Source organism: Notechis scutatus, chromosome 2, assembly GCF_049901735.1.
Source record: "Notechis scutatus isolate UNSWTSFEM ecotype Mainland chromosome 2, rNotScu1.2, whole genome shotgun sequence".
In the NCBI taxonomy this organism is placed as follows: domain Eukaryota; kingdom Metazoa; phylum Chordata; class Lepidosauria; order Squamata; family Elapidae; genus Notechis; species Notechis scutatus.
In genome coordinates this window covers 197,507,109-197,528,623 of record NC_142010.1, presented here as the reverse complement: position 1 = coordinate 197,528,623, position 21,515 = coordinate 197,507,109, and the positions used below count along the sequence as shown (strand labels likewise).

At 38.4% G+C, this 21,515-nt stretch overlaps 1 protein-coding gene across 1 annotated transcript in view; it reads left to right on the top strand.

Moving 5' to 3' along the window:
* Positions 1-5,230: 5,230 nt before the first annotated feature.
* The window catches only part of SLC1A1 (solute carrier family 1 member 1), a 48,652-nt gene continuing 32,367 nt past the window's right edge, over positions 5,231-21,515 (top strand). Inside the window, exons 1-2 of the mRNA XM_026675742.2 lie at positions 5,231-5,899; positions 16,556-16,696. Of these exons, the coding sequence (XP_026531527.1) occupies positions 5,800-5,899; positions 16,556-16,696 (241 nt within the window). The 5' untranslated portion in view covers positions 5,231-5,799. The remainder of the gene's footprint in view (positions 5,900-16,555; positions 16,697-21,515) is intronic.

Here is a 21,515-nt window from a genome sequence, read left to right as displayed (position 1 = left end):
CAAATTGCCCTCTGCTACTTCTGAAAGATAGCAAGACCAAGAAACCTAGGCTATTTTAACTATTTAAAAAATGAAATTGAAAAATGAAATAAATCTAAACAGTTTTGTCCTAGTACTGTTTATTTTCCTTGTCCCACATATTTTTAGGAAGCCATGCCATAAAAAGTCCATGAAAAGGCTCCTGTTGACAGATAGACTGTATCCTAGAATACAGCCAACAAAACTGGGCATAGAATTGTTGTGCTTTTGCTGTGAAAAATCAAGGTAAGGATCTCACAGACAATATACACCAATACACCTGACTTGGTAGTATCAAAAGTTGAAATAACTTTAATTCAAAGACCAAACTAGAGATCATTGACAGGGATTATCAGTTGAAGAACTTTGTCTTTATTTACATGATACTTACTCTGGATTAATTGAACCGTGGTTTATTTACCCAGTATTTTAACAACCATAAACTAATCAAAGTAGCTGAGTTTGCAGAATAACCAAGCCTACATAGCTTACATTTTATTTTAGTTTGTGATCTCCAAAATTCAGCTCAACTTGTTTTTAAATAATCCTTTTAGCAGGATATGAATTTTCCTAATAATTCCTAATGATTTGGCAGATTTGGCTAATTCTAGTGCAGTATTTTCCATGTGTACTGTTTTTGGAACTAATTCTTTAAGATCTTTGTTAGAGAAAAATGTTAAGAGGAAATCAATTCTATCTAAAGATTTATAAAATACTTTTAAAAAATCAAATAAAATATTGCCTTTTGTTTGCTGGCCAAGTATAGTCACTGAAGATACGATTTAGATAGTTACAAATGTTTCCAGAGTATTCTTTTTCATTATTGTGTTAATTTTTTTAAACAACTTCAGCAATTTTAGGACTGATGTATTAGTTTGTGATATGTTTAATTCTTTTTCATTTGATTGGGACATATTTATTACAGATTTGTGTTTGGTTGCCCATACAGAAACTGCTAAGTTGAATCTTTACCAGGATAGGTGCCAATATCTGTCAACCCCCATATTAAAACCAGTTTTAAAAAAGAACTGCTTACTCATCCAAATTTTTCAAGAACTCTATTTCTAATATCAGTTTGGAATTTTATTCCCCATTCAAAAATTGTTGGCATGTACCTGAAAAAAATAATATGTACCCTGATGGAATTCACATTAAATTCTATGAAATAAAAACATCTTTATTCTTCATGTTATTTATATTATCTGCGTTTCGCCCTTTTCTTGTTTTGAGATAAAATATATGTTCCTTCAATTTATCTCACTTATCTTTCATGACATTATTTTAGTTTCTCATCAAAGCAGATTAATAGATTAAAAGATAATTATCATCACATTTAAGTTCAACTATCAGGTTAGTAGTTCACAGTTCAATTTAATTGTTCCTGGTAAATATAATTTGCACTATTCATTTCAATGTAACAGTTCTCAAAATGAGCAACCTTTAAGGGGTTAGAGTAATAAATTATTTCTCTATTTTTGTGCACTTGAATCAGTGTTGACTCTTGGAGATTGCTTAGACAAGTCTCTGCAGTATTTTTGGCAAGATTTCAGAAATGGTTTGCCTGTTTCCTAAGGCTGGAAGAGAATGACTGACCCAAAGTCACCAATCTGGTTTTATGCCTAAAGCGATCTCTGAGGTTTTATGCCTCACGATCTCCCAGTTTCTAGCCTGATGGCTTAACTACTGTGCCTAACTAGCTCTCCGACTATTGTAATACTAAAACTTTACTTATTTATTTTGTTTATCCTTGCAAATATTCAGCATGTTTAAAAAGATGGAAAAATGGAAATACTTGTAGATTTTTACATGCTACCGTAGATTTTTGTAGATTTTTACATGCTACCGTAGTAAGCCTGGGTCAAAGGAAGAATAAGCTAAACAAATATTTCACTTTTTTCTATCCTCAAGGACCCAAAAAAGAGAAAGAATGCACATGGAATGGCCTATGGTAAAGAAGGTAAACGTGTAAGTTAAGATGGGGTGAATGACAACATTATTTCCCCTTATTCTTGTTTCATCTGCCAAAAGCATCAGAGTCTGAAGAATAACTTGATACAGAGAAGATTTCTCTCCATTATCTTTTTGTTTTAATAAACTCTAATATTGTGTGAAACAGGAAGCGGGGGGATTCATTTTCATCAGTATTATTCCTGCACATGGTAGCTGGGCTATTTAGCAAACAGTACAGCCCGGTTCACAAAACATGGCTTATTTTGGGGTTGTAAGGAGAGATGAACCCATCTATCCCTATTCTACATCCTGTCTGAATCAAATTGTTATTAATTCAATAAACCATTGTTATAAATAATCATGATTTATAATTGGTCCATCAGCTCCCATCTATGGTCCTGATCAATCTTGCCCTTCCATATATGTTAGGCAAAAGTGTTCTAATTTATTTCAGATAGTTACATCAACATATCTGGGTTTGGTTTTGGGTTTTTTGGCAAAAGTACAATGATCAAGCCAGAATGTTTTAAACTCCCCATTTAGTTTTACTGCTCTAAGATTTCAACAGAAGGTACCGTGTTTCTCCAACACTACGGCCTCCACCAATAGGAAGGCCCAGCATGTTTTATCGGCATAAAATCAAATTAAGCCCCTCCCCCCAAATTAAGGCCTATATTAAACATGCGAAATGGGGGGAATGGTGGTGGGGGGGGGCTTGCCGTTAGGAAGTACTTTTGTTGCATACCCGGATATGGTGCTGCCTGCATTGACTTTGGTGTTGGTGGGGCACTTTGTATCAGGAGACCTTCCTCCACCGTTGCTTTCCCTTCTACCTTGCTGCCACGGCGTTTAGAGCAACACTGCGGCGTTTGGCGCAGCCAGCCAGGGCTCCTCCCTGCAACCGGAGCCTGGCGGAGATACTCGGCTTCAGGCGTTCCTGTCACCGCCTTCCCTTTGCCTTCAAAGGCAAAGCCAATTCTTTTAAAAATGACACCCTACTACTGGTACGACAAAGCCTCCCCTGCCCGAGAGGGCAGCCCAACCCCACGTGGGGAGGCGAATCTCCCGGGGCCACAGCACAGTATCGGCCCACCCCAGGAGAAGCACCCAGCTGTTATCCCTGCCTGGCGCCGGGCAGAGTGCAAAGAGCTTCGCCTGGGGCGCCCAGGGCAGCTGACAGGCAAGCCCACCTGCCCGGCGGTGGAGCTCTCGCCAAGGCAGTGAGCGCCTCCCCGCTGGACCCTCTGCTCATCCTGTCAGGGCCGCGCCAGAGCTGTGTGGGCTGGGCAGAGCCGGGAAAGCAAGCCACGGGTGTGCGCCTGCCTGCCAAGAGAAAGAGCCGGGCCGACCCAAGCTTGGCTTCCTTCCCAAGTCCCTCCAGCCCGAACCCGAAGGGGCCACTGGGAGAGGCCGCCTGAGGCAGTGATAGCGCCCACCCATCCATGGACAGGGAGGCAAGGCGACGGCCTGTGCCGTGTCCTCCTCTGAGCTGAGCCCCACCAAGTAAGCGCCTCTGCCTGATGCCTGTTCCGCTGCAGCGTTTGGAGCTGCTGGGGCATTTGGAGATGCATCGTGACAGGGACAGGCTGGGCGAGGGGTGGAAAGGACGGGCGGCTTCGGGCTCTCTCCGCTGGCCAGGGAAGCAGCGCTGCCATCACCTCGCCTCCCTGTCCGCGGACGGGTGGGCGCTATCACTGCCTCGGGCGGCCTCTCCTGGTGGCCCCTTAGGGTTCGCACTGGAGGGACTTGGGAAGGAAGCCAAGCTCAGGTCAGCCGGCTCTTTTGCTAGGCAGGCGGGCACGCACCTGCAGCTCGCTTTCCTGGCTCTGCCCAGCCCGCACAGCTCTGGCGCGGCCCTGGCGGGATGAGCAGAGGGTCCGGGCGGGGAGGCACTCGCTGCCTTGATGAGAGCTCTGCTGCCGGGAAGGAGGGCCTGCCTGTCAGCTGTGCTAGGCGCCCCAGGCGAAGCTCTTCGCGCTCTGCCCAGTGCCAGGCAGGGATGGCAGCTGGGTGCTTCTCCCGAGGTGGGCCAATCCTGTGCTGCGACCCCGGGAGATTCGCCTCCCCACGTGGGGTTGGGCTGCCCTCTTGGGCAGGGGAGGCTTTGTTGTAGTAGGGCGTCATTTTTAAAATAATTGGCTTTACCTTCGAAGGCAAAGGGAAGGCGGCGACAGGAGCGCCTGAAGCCGAGTGTCTCCGCTGGGCTCCGGTTGCAGGGAGGACCCCGAGCTGGCCGCACGTGGCTGCGCCAAATGCCACAGCATTGCTCTAAACGCCACGGCAGCAAGGGAGAAGGGAAAACAAGGGTGGCGGAAGGTCTCCCGATACGAAGTGCCCCACCTATGCCGAGGTCAACATCCAAGCTGTCGCTGCCTGCCCACCCGAGGATGCAAGGGGGGGAAATTAAGTCACCCCTGAAAAAACGGCCTTGCCGTTTTTTCGGGGGGTCAAAAAAAAAATAAGGCCCGCCCTTTTTTTTTGAGAAACACGGTAATAGCTGTAGCTCAGGGTTGAATTGGGAGCTTTGTTGTTTGCTTGTTGACATTTCATTGTATTGTGGCATGGTGATATTATCTATAGGTGGTCCTCGAGTTATGACCATAATTGAGCCCAAAATTTATGTTGACAAGTGAAACACTTGTGAGTTTGCCCCACTTTATGACTTTTCTTGCCACAATTGTTAAGTGAACCATTGCATTCGCTAATAACACAGTTGTTTAAGTGAATCTGGAGTCCCCACCGACTTTGCTTGTCAGAAGGTGCAAAAGCTGATCACATGACCCTGGGTCACTGCAACCATCATACATATGAATTTGCCAAGCACCTGAATCACGTGACCCTGGAGATGCTGCAAGGTTGTGAATGTGGAAAAAGAGTCGTAAGTGCCTTTTTTCAGTGCCGTTGTAACTTTGAACGGTCACTACATGAACTGTTGTAAGTCGAGGACTACCTGGACAATGAAGCCTCTGCAAGAAACCAAGCAAGCTCACGAGAACAGCGAGGACCCCTCACAGCCTTAAGATTTCCTGTGGGGGTCTCTCATCCAAGCAGTAGGCTCTGCCATTCGCTGGGAGGCCACAGCCTTTCCCAACTGGGAAAGAAGAGAGGGATGACTCTCTCTTCCTGATGGGAATGGAGAGTGGGGGGAAGGAAAACGGCCATTTTCCTCCTAGGCTGCTTTTCTTCCTCGCCAAGTTTACCTCAGGATGAGGTTGGGCTGGGAAAAGCCCTTCTGCCCCCACGCCTCGAACCGCTTCCTCTTCTTTGCGCTTCCAGCCGTCGCAAAAGCACGCGGAAGCGCAAGCGGCTCGGGCGACGCCCCCCTCCCACTCTCTGCAAACAGGATGGCGCAAATGGAGCGCAGAGCAGCCGGGCAAGGGCAGGGCGGGCGCCTCAGTCCGAAGGTGGCAGAGCGCGGCGGAGGCGACAGACAGAGAGAGAGAGAGAGAGAGAGAGAGAGGAGAGCGCGCACCAGAGCCGCTTCTCCGCCTCTGCGTCGAGCAGCCCCAGACAAGCAGCAGCAGAAGCGGAGGAGACCCGCAGAGCTGCGAACGCGCCCGACCGCCGCGAGCACGGCGGAAGCCTCGGCGTCCCCCCCCGGCGCGCGTCCCCAGGACACGCTACCCAGGCAGATCCGCGCTGGAACGCGACGGCCGCCCGGAGAGCTCGAGCCGTAGCCTTCCTGCTGCCGTTGACGCCTCGGCCCCTCCGCTCCTCCACCTGCCTTCCGACGACGACGCGCCCCCAGATCGCTCCGGCGCGCCCGTATCCCGCCAGCCTCCTTCGCCGCCAGCCTCTCTTCGGCGGCCGCGGCGGCTAAACGGAGACGCCATGGGGAAGGAGACGCCGGGCAAGAAGGAAGGATGCGATTGCAAGCGGTTCCTGAAGAACAACTGGCTGCTTCTCAGCACCATCCTAGCCGTGGTCCTGGGTGAGTGGCGGGAGGGAAGGGCGGGCGGCGGAGGCGCTCCTCTCCTCTCGACCCCCCTGCCCATGTTTGTGGGAGAAGACAGTGGAGACCCGCAAGAAATGTACTTCAGTGGGCAAATCTCGCAAAAACTGGGAAGGTTCCTTGAAAGGATACGCGGGGCTTGCCGTTTCCCTCTGGCACTCCTCCCGAAGAAGGGCTATGCTCTTGGGAGCAGAGGAAGATAAATTAGCCGGCTGGGAGGAGGGTTAGACCGGCTGAGGAATAAGGTGCCCGTGTGACATCGCAGTCCTGTGCACTTACGTACGTTTAAGGAAAGTTCATTGTCATTGTGGACAAAACTCTAGGGATCCTTCATTTAATATCCAGAATTGCTGGTAGGGTGTAATCCTGCCAGTTGGTATCAAAGAGCTGGTTCAGTACCGCCCTCTGTAAAAGTTGTTAAAATTCACTTGAAATGGCAAAATCTTTCCATTCTGCTCAGATAATTCTAAAGCTACATCTATTTAGAAATAGGTCCCATGGAGTTCAACAGCTTCATGTCTACCTTGGTGTCAGGTGTGATTCAGTTTATAAACTTCCTTCTTTTCACAGGACTGGTCCCATTGGTGTTAATGAGTTGAGTATATTTATCCAAATGGACATTCCTTTCTATTGCAATTTCCGCCAGTCTTTCAACTGTAGGTCATGATAATGACAAAATTCTGAAGCTTTCAGATCCCTTCAGTGAGTGTTTTACTGCAAATGCCTTGTCTAATCTAAAGTGAAACTGGAGAAAATTTTGTTTCTTGGCTAAGTAGATGTAGGGGTTGTCAACAGTGAGAGATTAACTGTTTATTTAGAAACAGGTTGTTCTGTGTTTACTGGCACTTATACCCAAGTAGGACTTAAAAAACCCAAGAGGCAACGTTGAGGTGAAGTTGGCTGTCTCAGATAGCCAGGTTGGATCTACCAGTTCCTATTTGAAAGGAGGGCAGTAAGCTTTTGGAAAAAAACCGAAGTTAGGCAGTAATGAACCACTTCCATATTATTGTCAAGAAAACAAATAAATGTCCTTTTTTAGTTACTGGGAACTTGACTTGAGAATATCTTTAGTTTTACCAAACCAATGTTGAAAAGAAAAGTAAAGCGGCATGGTCTCTCTAACCATCACTAAGATAATTGTCTCAAGGTGTAATAGAATGAGACAGTATTTGGTGTGGTGCAGTATTTTTTAATCTGGGCAACTTTCAGATGTATATTGTAGACTTCAGATCTTCAAGATTCCCCTGTCAGCATGCCAAGTTGAGTATGGAAGATGAAGTCAACAAAAGCAAGCAAGTTTGACACAGGGCCTCTTTAGGCTGGGGGTTTGAAGGAAGAACATTCCTCAATGTATCCTTATGGGAGATGCAGTAAAGCAGCAAGGTGGAATATTTTTCACCCTATTTTTCATTCTAAGGCTCCCTCCTCCCCTGCAGTCATGTGACCCAGAGCACAGAATTTGCAATCTTAGTTGTGAGCATACTCACAACCATCCTCTAATGCAGTGATGGTGAACCTTTTCAGCACTGAGTACCTAAAGCATGTGCCCCCCCCTCATGTATCCCACCCCCGCGCATGCGTAGCAGAAACCCAAAGACCAGCTGGCTGGCAGGAGGTGCACGCACATGTGTGGTGGAACTGAGTTGGGGCAACAGCTCGTGTGCCCACAGAGAGGGCTCTGCGTGCCATAGGTTTGCCATCTAATGCAACACAACAGGAGGAATACAGAAACTCAGAGGCAGCACATGTACTCCACTGGAATTAGACCCTCACACACATGCAGAGAGATTCAATATACAGTATTGAATACACTAATACACTGTGTTGTATTAGTTTATTACATGGAAATGTATGGCTGGTAGTGGTAAAGAAGTTGAAAAGCTTTCAAGAAAACATGGTTGGTATGCTTTTCCTACCTTGTTTAAGAATGTATGTGACCGCAACTTTCATCTACTTTCCACTCCTGAAAATGATGTTATCACTTTCTATGTTATCCAAGCCATATATAGCAGAAACTGGTTTTCCAGTGTGACTGAATACTAGAGATAGATGCTTGTTTTTTAATATACCCTATAATTCATTTCAGTTTAAATTTCCCCCAAAATATAAAACACCCTTCACTATTGTTCCCTGCCAAGATTTATTAAATAATTATTGTATCTCCCTTATCACTGAACTCATTTCTTGGCATTAGTATAACCATTAAACGTGTAAATCAAATATTGATCTATAGTTAAATGCTGGAACATCTTAATGGTTCGAAACAAATATATGCTAGAGAAAATATGCTTCCATTTCCATTTTTTCTTCTCAGTGTTTCTTTTTTGTTCAGTTATTATTTCTCTCTCTATTCCGTGTGTGTGTGTATATGTGTATCTGTGTCTGTCTGTCTGTCTGTCTGTCTGTCTGTCTGTATCCATTAAACCTGTTCAGATTTAAAAGCAGAATACTGCTTTGGGATTGTGGCATTAATTGCATACGTACCCATCATATTATGTATTACATTTCAAGATATGTAATATTATGAAAAGTGCAGAAAAAGTAAGAAATAATAAACCAAAATGATGATGTCATGAAGTGGAGAAAGAAATAGAAACATACCTAATCTGTCTTATGCCAACACCATTCAGTATACTGCTCCATACTTTTTGACCCTTACAAACCAACTTTGTTTTATATTACTACTTTATACATTGCCTTTTGTTCTTAGTTTAAATGTCTTCTCTCTTTCAGAGTATCTCATTAACCCCATCCAATCATAACTTTTTGGTCATCTTTTTTTTTTTACATGTTGGCCCTCATTCCCTCTGTAGGACCAAACCCCCTGAATGTATATTTTTCATACTGGTCACTAATGTGTAAATTCAATCTCCATTCATTTATTACTCATTCTGCTTCTGTTACTACACACACTTCTTACCTAACCCTTCTCATTGTATTCAATTTTTTTCACATTTTTCCTGAGATACTCAATTCTCAGTACTATATAGCAAAGTGGGTAGAAGGACAATTTTATTCACACCACTTTTTACTTCTATTATGAAACATTTATTCCTCACAACAAACCGGTATTTGTGTAGCTTAAAATTTCTCTCTTTTCCCAATTGTACTAAATGTTTTACACAAACTAAAAAAATTGCTCTGGTTTTTCACCAGGTATTTATAATTTCATTTTCTCTGGCTTGTATGTAGCTACTTTTCTCTTTAATATTAATTTCAAATCCATATTGCTCACTACATATTATTTGTTTAATATTCCCTGTAAATTATTAGTTACTCAGCCAAGGGTCTGTATTTCCTTATTATGAAAGTTATTTTCATTCATGTTTTATTTCCATCATACGTTGCTCTCATTTTCAGCCTTCAACATTCAACTTCAGAGTCATGAATGACTTCAGAGTCATGAATAACATTCCTTAATACAAGCTCATTCACTTTATCAAATGCTTTATCAATTTTTTTACTAAGATGTTAAACACCAAAAATCTGGCCTTCAGTCATAATCTGGCACAAAGCCAAACCACACTTCCCTAATTATAAACAGGTAGTCCTCAACTTATGACCACAATTGAGCCCAAAATTTCTGTTGCTAAGTGAAACATTTGTTAAGTGAGTTTGCCTCATTTTACAATGTTTCTTGCCACAGTTGTTAAGTGAATCATTACAGTTGTTAAATTAGTCAAACTAATGTTAAGTGAATCTGGCTTCCCCATTGACTTTGCTTGTCAGAAGGCCGCAAAAGGGGATCACATGATCCAGGGATACTGCAACAGTCATAAATATGAGTCAGTTACCAAGCATCAAATTTTGATCACATGACCATGGGGATGCTACAACGGTCGTAAGTGTGAAAACTGGTCATAAGTTGTAATTTTGAACAGTCACTAAATGAACTGTTGTAAGTCAAGGACTGTAGTCTGAATTCTGCCACCAAACATTATTCCCTCTTGATTTTTGCTTTCTTTCCTTCTTGATACCTTTCCCTTTTTGTAGTGGGGCAATTATTGTGAACTATCAGTTATTGGGCACAGATTCAGACTTTACATGTATTTTAAATGTCACACAGTCTTTTGCTAAGTAATATCCATTTTTGTCACATATATAGGCTATATCTGCAGCCTTACCATTTTTTAAAAACATTCTCATGGCGTTTATAGCTTCTGTTTCATCAGTTTTGTTCTTGGATGTATTGTTCTCATTCCCTTACCTAGAATACTAGTATTCTTTCATTTCATTATCCTGTAATCATTTCATCACATTTAGTGTTAATTCCTTCATTCTATTGGAGGTTTCTTGTTTTAGTTATTCACTCACTTCTAAAACTTTTGTTTCACTCTTCATTTTAATGCACTTTTTCCTTGTTCTTTTTGAATTAATTGCTTGCAACGATTTTACACACAAACATGCATGCTCACGCACCCACACACCCACAGTACTTGATCTGTTTTTCACCCTCCTTTTTGGCAGAATTATTCCCTTATGTGTATTTTTTTCATCCACAGCCAATATCACCAAAATAACCAAGGACTGTAAAGCACTGTGAAGTGGTATACAAATCTAAGTGCTGTTGCTATATAGTGAAGCCTTGTTATAATGAACCAATTGCAGGGATGATTTTCTGTTATTAACAAATTCTAGTAAATCAGCAAGAATGATATCACAGCAACAACTGGGTGATCATATCATTATGAAAGATCATACCAATTACAAAATTGTGACAATTTACATCATTGGGGAAATGACACAAATTGCAACAGATATGCGGTTTAATATGTGCAAAGTCTATTACATCAAGGTCCCATGTATCATAGTTTCATTATATTTCCTGTTAGTTCTCTCTCTCAAACGGAAATGTATTAGTTCAGTGAGCTGCAATACATGGGGATTTTACCTGAGTAGATGTGTAATGCCTTTTATTACAATCAGCAATACATCCTGGTTTTCTTCTCAAGAGCAAAATACATTGGTCTGGCAAAAATGATTTTTAAGGTAACTTATAAACATAGTCCACTATGTTTAAGCCCCACATATTTAAATGGGAATGTAAAACAAAACATTACAATCTACACAGATACACCTTAATTTGAGTGTAAACTCCTTTAAGTCTTCATTTATAGGATTCTGTTATAAATCTCATGGAAATGTAGAACTGTAAAACTGTTCTAATTACATTTTACGCTGCACAAATCTTTTAGTTTAAAAAGAAATAAACAGTATGGATTTAGGAAAGCGCTTGTTAAAACTAATGAGAATAAATAATTTGAGAGCAAACATACCTCTAATTGTCTAGGGAGGCTCTGGATCATGCCTTTATGGTATTTGGGCTTCTGTAATTTGCTTTATTTTTGTATTTTATTCATTAAAATTTGTTTGCCACTCATTTCACTGCAAGGCAAAGGTTTGCATCTATTAACCTTTTGTTATCCTGATGGACTTTAGCTTTGTTACCATAAATTACTTACCAACAGCATTGCATATATACACATACAGAGTTCAGTATTTTGAAGCACTGTTATGGAGCCCTTCTATGCTAGAAATGCTTTAATATTTGCTTCTTTATAATTTAAAGCAATCAGTCACAACGCATGTCATAATAAAATACAAGTAATCCTCAACTTACACTATCCCAGCTGGCTTCTGAACAGAAAAGTCAGTGGAGGCAACTATTTAGGATGGTTGTGTCCTAGAGTCATACAATCTTCTTTTGTGACCCTCTGATAAGCAATGTCAATTGGGGAAGCCCGATTCACTTAACAACCGTGTTACTATCTTGATAAGCAGTAATTCACTTAAGAACTGAAATAGAGCAAAACTCACTTATAAACTGTCTCGCCTAGCAACATAAATTTTGAGCTCCATTGTTGTCATAAGTTGAGGACTATCTGTAGTGTACCTTCAATATTACAAATTACAATATTAAACATTTTATAACTCAGTTTATTTCAAAATCTGCACATCTGTCAAATTTCAACTTCACCACACTTTTTTGAGATTAAAACTCAAAACATTGTTTATTCTTTATTTCCTTAATGTTAGTGAATAGCAGCTGAAAGAGAGTTGGTTGAACATTTTGTTTTCCAGCTGCAGAGGGTGCATATTAAGTGTGCACTGATGTGCAACCTTGCGGTGTTATCAGTCTCGCTAAGTTCAAAAGGATTTGCTGATACATCTATGAATACATTTGATTTTTTGCAATACTTCAATGCAAAAGATAGTGTAATGGTAGATTTCAGAAGGATAAATTGGCAGATGATAGCCAGGCACCTCCCTCCTCTGTCTTTCAACTAGGAATGTGAAGGCTTGAAAAGAATCAGGTTCTTTCCAGTGACGAAAACCTGGAGGAGAAAAAAAAAACACAACTTGTCTCCTCCTGTCTACCACAAAGAGCTAGTCCTCAAAATTGGGACTAGAATTTCCATTGTTAAGCAAGGTGGTTCAATAAGTCATACCCAATTTTATTACCTTTTCTGCCGTGATTGTTAAGCAAATTCACTGCAGTTTTTAAGTGAATCATGTGGAATCAAGCTACCTCCATTGATTTTTGTTTTTCAGAAGCCAGATGGGATAGTGCAAATAGTGATCACATGACTCTAAGATGTGGCAAGTGTTGTAAATATTTGCCAGTTCCAAACACCCAATTTTTGATCCAGTGACCATGGCAATGCTGCAATGGTCGTAACTTCAAGAACCAGTCATAAGTCACTTTTTTTCAGTGCTGTTGTAACTTTGAACAGCAGTTAAACGAATGGTTGTATATCAAGCTCCAGGCAGATTTTGTTAAATTCTCCCTGGAAATAAAACAGTCACTGGTAAATCCCCATTGATTCCAAACTACTGTATGATATACAACTTTTCGCCTATAGTGTGCTGAATGCACGTTTCCAAAGATGTATAGACAGTGCTCCTAACAGAATTGAACTATAATGTTTCAAGGGGCATTTGTCTAATCATACAGAAGGAAGAGAAACAGAAAACAGGTATATTTTATTGCAGAGTAGAAAATACATTCTCTAGATATATAATTATATAAACATTCATAGACCTCCTGAAAAACAAATTATACTATTAAATATAAGATGATATATTCAGAAGAAAGATACTAAAAAGTAGAAAGATGTTTATTTTGCACATAGAGTGATACTCCTGTATAGGTAGTCCTCGACTTACGACCACAATTGAGCCCAAAACTGTGTTGCTAAGCAAGACAGTTGTTAAGTGAGTTTTGCATCATTTTACAATCTTTCTTTGCCACAGTTGTTAAGTGAATTACTGCAGTTACTAAGTTAGTTATGAAGTGAATCTGGCTTCCCCAATGACTTTGCTTTTCAGAAGGTTGCAAAAGGTGCATTAAGACACTGCAACTATGATAAATATGTGTTAGTTGACAAGCGGCTAAATTTTGATCATGTGACCTTGGGGATGCTGCAATGGTCATGTGAAAAACAATCATAAGTCACTTTTTTCAATGCTATTGTAACTTTGAATGTTCACTAAATGAACCATTGTAATCGTGTAAGTTGAAGACCACTTGTACAATGTTGGATCGTGAACAGGGCACATTTTTCTAATGCCCTTTTGTACAATGAGTGTAAGAGGCAACTACATACGATGCATAGACAGGATCCATGTTTATAATGTGCTTGTGGATTCACCATGCTTCGTCCACCTTGTTATTGTGGAAGATTTGGTAATTGTAACTTTGGAAATCAAAGCATAGCTAAATTGGGATAAAGAAATTGTAATGAAATACAGAAAATGGGGTGGGGTTGAATGTGAGTAATTCGAAACTCATCTGAGTCATTTTACAGCTGTCTACCAAGATGTCAATTATTTTCTTCAGTGTCTCCATTCTTCCTTGTTACATTAAATGAGATTTCTATGGCTCTTCAGGTAGATTATGCTAATCTCAAAAATACAGCTGTTCGGTTTTACTGAAAATAAATGCTTTGTGCCTCTTCTAGAAATGCAATGAGAAATTTAAACTTAAACAAAGGCTAAATCGTTTGATACAATTTCTAAATATATTTCCACATCAATTGTCAATGTTTCTATTTCTTTCATTTTAGCTTGCTTTAATTCTCATTCTTTCAAAAGCTTAACAAGTAATTGATGAGAATTCTTTCCTGTTATCAGTTAATTTTCTGGCAAAGAGGAAAGTCGCTAGAAAATAGAAAGGAAAAGGTGAAAAATATCAAAATGAGGAGTGTTGTATTCATATCCTCATTAGATTCCATTTGGAAGGAGGAGGCTGGCATAATTAGATTAGTTTTATGATCTAGTTTTATGATAAACGGAGATATGCTTGATGAAACTTTGATTTGGTTTATCTTATAAAGAAGTAAATATCTTAGATACCATGGTTTACCTTTTTTCAGAATCTGAATTAAAAGTATAGATTTATTTCATGAAGTACAAAGTCAATTAGATAAAGAAGTATAAATTATAAATTAGATGAAGAAGATAAAGTCCAGAAATATTTCACAAGAAGAGTTCTCCACTCCTCTACTCATTGCAGAATACCTTATGCCACCAGACTTGAAATTCTAGACCTAGAAATTCTAGAACTACGCCGCCTTCGGTCCGATCTAAGTATAGTATATAAAATCATACATTGCAATGTCCTACCTGTCAATGAATACTTCAGCTTCAACCATAACAATACAAGAGCATACAATAGATACAAACTCATGGTTAACTGCACCAAATTTGATTGCAGGAAATACGACTTCAGCAACAGAGTGGTCAATGTCTGGAATACTCTACCTGACTCTGTGATTTCTTCCCCAAACCCCAAAAACTTTAACCTTAGACTTTCTACTATTGACCTCACCCCTTTCCTAAGAGGTCTGTAGGGGGCGTGTATAAGTACACCAACATGCCTACCGTCCCTGTCCTATTGTTTCTTTTATTTTTCTTATATGTATCCATGTATTCATAATTATGTTTTTACTTATACCTATTATCTTGTAAGCAGTTGACAAACCAAATAAAATAAAATAAATAAAAATAAATAAAAAATATTAATAAAAGATGATTATTTATAAACCCAAAATTCCTATTCTTATGTTCCTATTTGAAAAAGAGCCAAGTCACCATCATCTAGTTCAGTACAAATATTAACAAAGTAGTTTACATTTGTAGTTCTTTAAACAATTGGAACAGTTAAGAAAAATATATGTCAGTAGAACAAACTTATGGTATAATAAAAGTCAAGCAGCTGAAATGAAATTTGTGATGCTTTTGTGTCCATCATGGGATTTCTAAAATATATTTGGCATTTTACAGAATTTATTTTCAGCTATTGCAGTTTCTACCATATAGAGATAGTTGGTGTTGAATAAACATTTAGTTAAGTTTACTGTTAAAACAGAGTTACATTTATTGAGTTTCAGCTATCTGTTAAAGATAATGGTAGGAAAAATCAGAAGAAGAAGAATATTTTAATTTATTGTGCCCGAATTAATCTGTCTTTAGGTAAATTTATATGCTTAGGAAACTCCTATGGAAATCAGTAGAGAAAATTGCCAGAAAAAGTGTTACATAATTGAAACTATATCTGTCTTACACATCTGTACCTTTAAAACCAAAAATATTAGTAGTACAAGTATTATCTGTGATTAAATTTAATTAGCCCAATCAGCTCATTAAAGACAAAGTGTGTTATTAATGACTGAGTTAAAAAGAAAAAAGAATTCCATAGGTCCAAATTATGTGTAATTTCACAAAAGATTATACCAATCAATCTTTTAATTACATTGTAGATACGACACTGTAAATTTCAGATATTTCATATTAAACCACATTAAAAAAAACATACATTTTAGCTTAGCATATTGTCTGATTCCAGCTATTTTAATAATCTTGGGTTCTTTTCATAATGAACCCAACGATGAGGGCCCATTCTTAACACACTGCCCCATAATTCCTGCCCAGTGCCCATGTATTTTCAACAGGAAACACCTACAAATAAGTGCAACTTTTATTTCTCTGTTAAAATATGGGTCAATCATATACACTAACATTAAATTATATTCTTTAAAATAGCCAGCTAAAATAAGAAATGTTCTTAATCTAAAGTATGTCAGTTTATGTTAATCACACAAATAACATTACATACACATCAATTGGAATCTTAAGTTCAAAATCTGAAAACTATAAGATAAATAAAGCAGGAATTTAAAGGTAACCTTAACTCTCAGCCTCTGTTGTTTGGCAAACATTACTTCCATTTGCCTCAGGCTACTAATATTGATGACTAAATTGCAAATGGCTCTGAGCAAAACTTTGATCCCTACCACACATTAGGATCCAAATGGATTGCAGGAAATAACACTCAATACAGATAATCAAGCTAATCTTACAGCTCAATAAACTGAACATTTGTATATTTCATTTCCCCAGGCAGAATGCCTAGGGAGGTGTTAAAATATAATGGCAAGGCCATATACCTTAATTAAAAATTGCTCTTCACATTTGAAGTTAGATCTGTGCAGCAAATGTTGCAGTCCCTGTAGTGTGACTCTTTGGGACTGAGGTGGGAAAAGGCGGGGTCAAAGTCACACACAGTCTTGAACAATGTTTCCTTTGTCTCTTTTTATTAATATGTCTTATTTTGTAATTTATTTCACATTTTAGGAATAGGACTAGGAGTTGCTGTTCGGGAATATGGAAAGCTCTCCAACCTGGACAAATTTTACTTTGCATTTCCTGGAGAAGTTCTGATGCGAATGCTCAAACTCATCATATTGCCATTAATTATATCAAGCATGATAACAGGTAAGAAAAATGGTCTTTTTCTTAACAGAGGTTAAAAACTATTTAATTAAAAACAATGTTACATATTTAGACTTGTTTCAGCCTGGTGCTGTGTCTACTTTAATAAAGGTTTACCACTGAACAAACTTTGTGAGGAGGAATTTTGTTATTGCAAAATATTAGAAAAATCAAACCCTTTCAATGGCAAGTAAATGATTCCTAAATAATCCAAACAAAATCTTAGTCTAAGTATCCAGCAGGTCTAATATATATATATATATTTCTGCCTTTAAAAATATGTTGCTAATTGAGTCATAGCACTATTGTTTTTCTGATATTTTAAAAACAAGTTTCTAATATATCTCGTTAATTTGCTAAAGAAACAGCACATTATACCAGAATGGGATGCTTGAGGAACTGTTATTTCTCTCTTCATTAATATTTCCAATAAAATGGAGTTCGACTATTTACAATTGAAAATAAATAGTCAATGTGGAATGAAATCTGAATTCTCTTCCCCAAATACTCAAAATATGAACACACTCAGTGATAGAATAACACCCACACACTGAATAATCCTATTTCTGCTAAAATAACCAGGGAGTCTAAAGTTAAAATAGATTCAAACAATTAAGATTTACATTCACAGTTTAACTTCCTCCTTTCCAGGCAAGAAAAAAATTGATTGGTAAATGGAGAAGATGAAGCAGGGGTATACAAATTTGGTGGGTCTTTATTGGTCTCACATGAATAATAGATTGTACATTTTTACTTTAAATGGATTTATTTCAAGTAAAACATTTTCTGAAGTGGAATGGGGGTGCGGTGTGATAAATTGCAACATGGCTTCTTGCAGCCTGAAAATGTCAGGATTTTAATTTTAAATTACATTAAACTTCCCCTAATTTTATCTCTAAGAGGGATAGTAATCCAGAACATCAGGGCCAACAGCCAGTGGCTGCTTTTGTTTTTTGTAGCCCTAAAGATTCTTTTATCTACTATTCCTTAAAATTGATGGCACAATTTCACATCACTATGAGACAAGAAACACATTTACCAGAAATATTACTTGAAATATTAGACCTGCTGGATTCTGAGTATCTCCTACAACTTTGTTGTTATTTAATGAAGATGATAATAAATTATATAGAATAAATTTCAATTTATGAAAACACAGATGTAAGAGACAGAAAAAAGGTAATATATAAACCTTGTGATTAAAAGCAAATTAGGAGCAACATAACTACAAAATTATATGACTTGCAATATATTGTTAATCACATAAATGAGGGAGTGGACTCATTCTCTATTATCCTAGTAGATAGAGAGTTGTTATTGTTGTCATTATACAATTCAGAAACTGTTAGATTCCATTAGGGCTCTAGGCAGTTCACCATTTAAAACAAGCAACAAGCACAATTTAAAACAAACAACAATTAAAAAGTATAATTATTATTGGGACTCAGCTGGTTAATTTAGTTAAAACTAAGTAGATTCTAGCAGGAGGAACTGTCTGTCTATATGAGTTGTCAGCAACCGAACAGGTTGCCACATGAAGTGATAATTACTTTGCTGGAGGTCTTCAGAGGCAGAATGACCATCTGTCAAAGATGGAGTCCTTCATTTAGCAGGAGCATGGATTAGGTGAATTCTAAGGTCATCTCTAACTCCACAACTGATAAATGGATAGTAATTGGTACTAATCCCACAAGAACTGTATCTTGGTGGGGGGAAGCCATATATAGTATAAAGCTGTTATTAGAAAGAAAGAAAATGAAGCGGAAAAAGCTATACAGCAAGATTGATTCAGGCCATGAACTCTAGTAATTCTAGATTTGGGCAATCACAGAGTCATATATTAAGGCCTGAAGTTAATTAACAATGACTACTTGGAAAAATATTTGCGTTACCTTTTTGTAAATATTAAATAAAACTAAATCATTCAAATAAATGTGAGTTATGAAAAAAAGCTGTCTATTCATACAAGATTGCCAGGATAGGAACTAGAAAAAGTTCTACAGACTTATATTGACATATAAGTCTGTAGAAATATATTTATGTTGACCCACTTTGGCACATTTTAATAGGCAAGACTGGAAGGAATGTTTGATAATGCAGTATATTTATCTTTTGGCAACAGGAGTGGTGGTTTCAATTTACAATATTGCAGGCACTTATTTATCAAATCTCATCTATTAAATCTATAATTTACTTTTACCACATAATCATAATACAAGTTATTGGTCTCATGATTTTATTCATTTTTCTGAAATTATAATGATCTGAGCTACAATTAGCAGCAATTCCTATTTTTGCTGACTGCATTGAGCTTTTTCTACTGTGTTTGCAGAGTATATGGTCAGTTTAATGTTGATATTGTGCATTCAGTAATATCCATGTATAGATTTGTCTTTTAAGCTATTGGAATAAGGAACAGTATATGCTATAAAGACTGAGTTTTCTTGGAAATTTATTGTCTTCTCTTTGTTCTGTAGATTGGGAAGATTTTTCCATTATTCAGATGTCATTTAATCTGATGTCATCATTAACATTACATGAATTAATTAACATTAATACAATGTTTAGTATTACATTTGGGATGGAGTGATGTGTTGATCACTCACTGTAATCCAGATGTATATTCAATTTTAGATTCATCGGGAACTTGGATCATTGGAACATTTGTTTGGCTTACCTTAGATTTTGAGATCATTGTATCATTTCTGGGATTGTTTCAGATCACTAATTTTGATAGCCATTTGTTAATAATGATGGCTATTCCATTTCTTTTGTTATTTTCTTGCCTGCAATAGAAGAGCTGAGGCTATGAAATGATCCATTTCAATCGGGTGGGATACGAAAGGGTTAATTACCGGGATTTACGAACCATTAGCACATCATTAGCACACTGTGAAACAGCCTTTGAAACAGCCCTCTTTTCTTGTTTTTTTAACTGCAGCTGTGCCTGTTTGGCAGCTGAAGTTGAAAAATCAGGAAATAAAGATCAAGTAAGAGCCCAGGTGGGCATGTGGGCAAAAACATCAGCAGACATAAAACCAGTTCTGTGTCTGCTGCTCTTTAGAGCTACTGGTTCTACAGAGGTAGACAGAACCGGTAGAAACCTACCCCTGATTTCAATCCATTCCAATTTGCTGAATACTAGAATATGTATTTTTATTTACTTACTAACTTATTTCAGTGTTTAATCTTGACCTTTCTACTGTGAAAACTTGAAGTTTGCTTTAATTTATGGTTACATACTAATTCAGTTCAATAAAGTTCAATAACTTTCCCTTTGCTTCTGGGAACATCAACAGCTGAGCTTCCTTTTGGCTTTGATCCAACCACACTGTAACTATTAGTACTACTCATACTCGTTTGTTACTCCAGTATCATGTTCCATATTTTCTGAACTGGGGCAGGGGAGTGTTGGGAGGCTCATCTTCCAGTATGACATTATCCTGATTCTAAATACCCATTTAATTGTTCTAGACAAAATTTTGGGCTTGTTTCTTTCTTTCTTTTCTCCCATTTACATAGGCCCTGAGCCTCTATAGTTGGGTGTTGGAAAAAGTGGGGGCTTGCAAATCCGCATCAGCCCTCATCATAGCTTTCAGTGAACATACAAAATATTTGCAGCCGAGGAGTTTTGCCATCACGCAATAATACAGATAAAACACATAAAGCCTGTAGTAAAAATGGTATAGGGACAGGCTGTCACAATTTAGTACTTCCCTTTTTCTGTGGAGAGAATGATAAGGGAAATTTTGTTACTCCAAGAAGCCACAGAAGTCAATGGGCGAGTACTGACTGAAATTTTTTTATATACTTCCAAGCCAATCAGATGAAGGGAGGACATGTTGTTTCCTGGCTTTCAGCATTTCATTGTTGGCAGAGGTGAAGACAATCACAATGGCAGCAGCTTCAAACTGCTTTGCAGAGGTTAAGAATAGACTCAGTGTTGTGTGAAGGTGGCCATTGTCTAAAGTTGCAACTCAACACTTGAGGAATCCCAACTATTTTTCTGCCAGAGCAGGTTGTTATGGGTTTTTTTCTGCTAATGTAACTGTGAAACAAGCCTTATTAAATAGGATCATTGGGAAAAGGTCTGTCTTCCCGGTGGTCCTGCTCAAATTTCCTAGTCTCCTAAGCAGCAAATGAAAAGTCTACAGACAATGTTGGTGTATGATGAGAAACATCTTCATTTCTTTCCTCTATTATTTTCCAAGATTGCAGGTTTCCTACTTCTACTAATAACAGGATGTGGGAAGGGAATGACTATGTACAGGTATTTGTGGATAAATGTGTATCCTGCCATCTAATGCAGCCATTATGATGCATATTATTAGTTTTTAGATGTTTTTAAAAGGTAAGTGTTTTGGAAAATTACTGTGGAAAACATCAAATTTGTCTTTATTTTTTTACAAAAAGGGGGAAAACAATCTTAGTTAGAAGAATTCATTATATTTTACTAGCCACATTCATTGTTTCAAAAGACACAAAAAGAATTCTTCAGATTCATTAATATTTGATCTTCAGTTTCTCACATTTAGACACTGATTTTTTTATCTTTATGAAATCCTTTTCTTTTTATATCTATTATTTGCATAACATAATTTTAATGCTAATATTAGGACTAACAATTTCCAAACAGTACTATTTGATACAGAGTTAAAATCAGAGTCCAATAAAAGACTCTGTAAGAGTCTTTGTAAGATAGTTTGTCAAATTGTAAGGTAGTGAAACGTTCAAAATCTTTTTGCTGTGGGTCACTTCCACCAACTGAAATAAACAAGCTACTTCCTGGCATATATATATATATACATCCATGCACTTTTGA